This window comes from Cyprinodon variegatus, unplaced genomic scaffold, assembly GCF_000732505.1.
Source record: "Cyprinodon variegatus isolate N-32 unplaced genomic scaffold, C_variegatus-1.0 Scaffold861, whole genome shotgun sequence".
Taxonomy (NCBI): Eukaryota; Metazoa; Chordata; class Actinopteri; order Cyprinodontiformes; family Cyprinodontidae; genus Cyprinodon; species Cyprinodon variegatus.
The window spans coordinates 82425-83640 of NW_015151314.1; the positions used below are offsets into that span (position 1 = coordinate 82425).

A 1216-nucleotide genomic window follows, 5' to 3' on the forward strand; every position below is an offset into this window, starting at 1 on the left:
ATGGTCAATGGTGCCTCCATGGCCACAGTGCCTCCATGGTCAATGGTGCCTCCATGGTCACAGTGCCACCATGGTCAATGGTGTCTCCATGGCCACAGTGCCTCCATGGTCAATGGTGCCTCCATGGCCACAGTGCCTCCATGGTCAATGGTGCCTCCATGGCCACAGTGCCTCCATGGTCACTGGTGCCTCCATGGTAACAGTGCTTCTGAACTCCTGCTCTTTTTCTTTGTAGCTCCGTAAAGCCATCGAGGGCTCAGTGACGGTGAAAGGCGTGAAGGTGCGTCCTCCTCTAGCCAGCTTCAGGGACAGCGGGACCAGCAGCAGCGAGACCGAGGCTACCGAGCTCCACAAGCTGTGGGACCGCCACCGGAGCGTTTCGCTGCCGGGGGACCAAGCCACCTCCGAGTCTGACGAGAAGTCTCCATGATAGGAAGCCGAGGACCAGGGAGGAGGAGGAGGAAGAATGAAGGTCTTTCATCTCTAATGCCACAGACATGCTGAACTCCTCAGGGCGACAATCCTTATTAAAGGCCTTCTCTCCACACTCCTGATCTGCAGCTCCTCCTCCTCCTGCCTCACCAGGGCTTCCTCCAGGAACCTCGTAATGACCCAGCCAGACACTGCCCCAGCTCTCCATTTAGCCTTGGGGTCCCACAGCGTCAAGTGTTTGCCATCGCCAAACCTGGACTTTTTAAAAAGGGAATATTTTTCTAGACTTTTATTTTTATGCTTGTTTATGTTCAGAGTCGGAGCCACAGATCAAGTCTTCCTCCTAAATCCTGACGACTGCAGCGATCCTGTAAGGAACGCCTGAGGAGAGAGGGGATGAGGGGAGGAAGGAGAGAGGGAATGAGGGGAGGAAGGAGAGCGTTCAGGAGGTGTAGCTTTATCTCATAGTAGTTTTTTTTACAGCCTTAGAACAAATTCAGTCTGTGATCAAACTTCCATGCGTGACGAGGGAAACGTTTCAGTTCCTTCATCCTGACCTGCGGCGGCGAGCAGGCGGGCCTGACGACACCATGAGCTCCTTTACTGTAGCTGTGGGGGATGAGGAGGGCAGGAAGGAGGAAGGCTCCCCCTTCCTGAAACGCTTCCCCCTTCCGAAATGCTCCCCCCTTCCGAAACGCTCCGGTGGCCTCCTGAAACGCTCCCCCCTTCCGAAACGCTCCCCCCTCCTGAAACGCTCCGGTCGCCTCCTGAAACGCTCCCCCCT

General features: G+C 55.8%; 1 protein-coding gene across 1 annotated transcript in view; it reads left to right on the forward strand.

The window, feature by feature from the left end:
• clcn2 (chloride channel, voltage-sensitive 2) overlaps positions 1–1210 on the forward strand; it is a 78655-nt gene extending 77445 nt beyond the window's left edge. Inside the window, exon 21 of the mRNA XM_015397422.1 lies at positions 236–1210. Coding sequence (XP_015252908.1) covers positions 236–430 — 195 coding nt within the window. The 3' untranslated portion in view covers positions 431–1210. The remainder of the gene's footprint in view (positions 1–235) is intronic.
• The last annotated feature ends 6 nt before the right edge of the window (positions 1211–1216 follow it).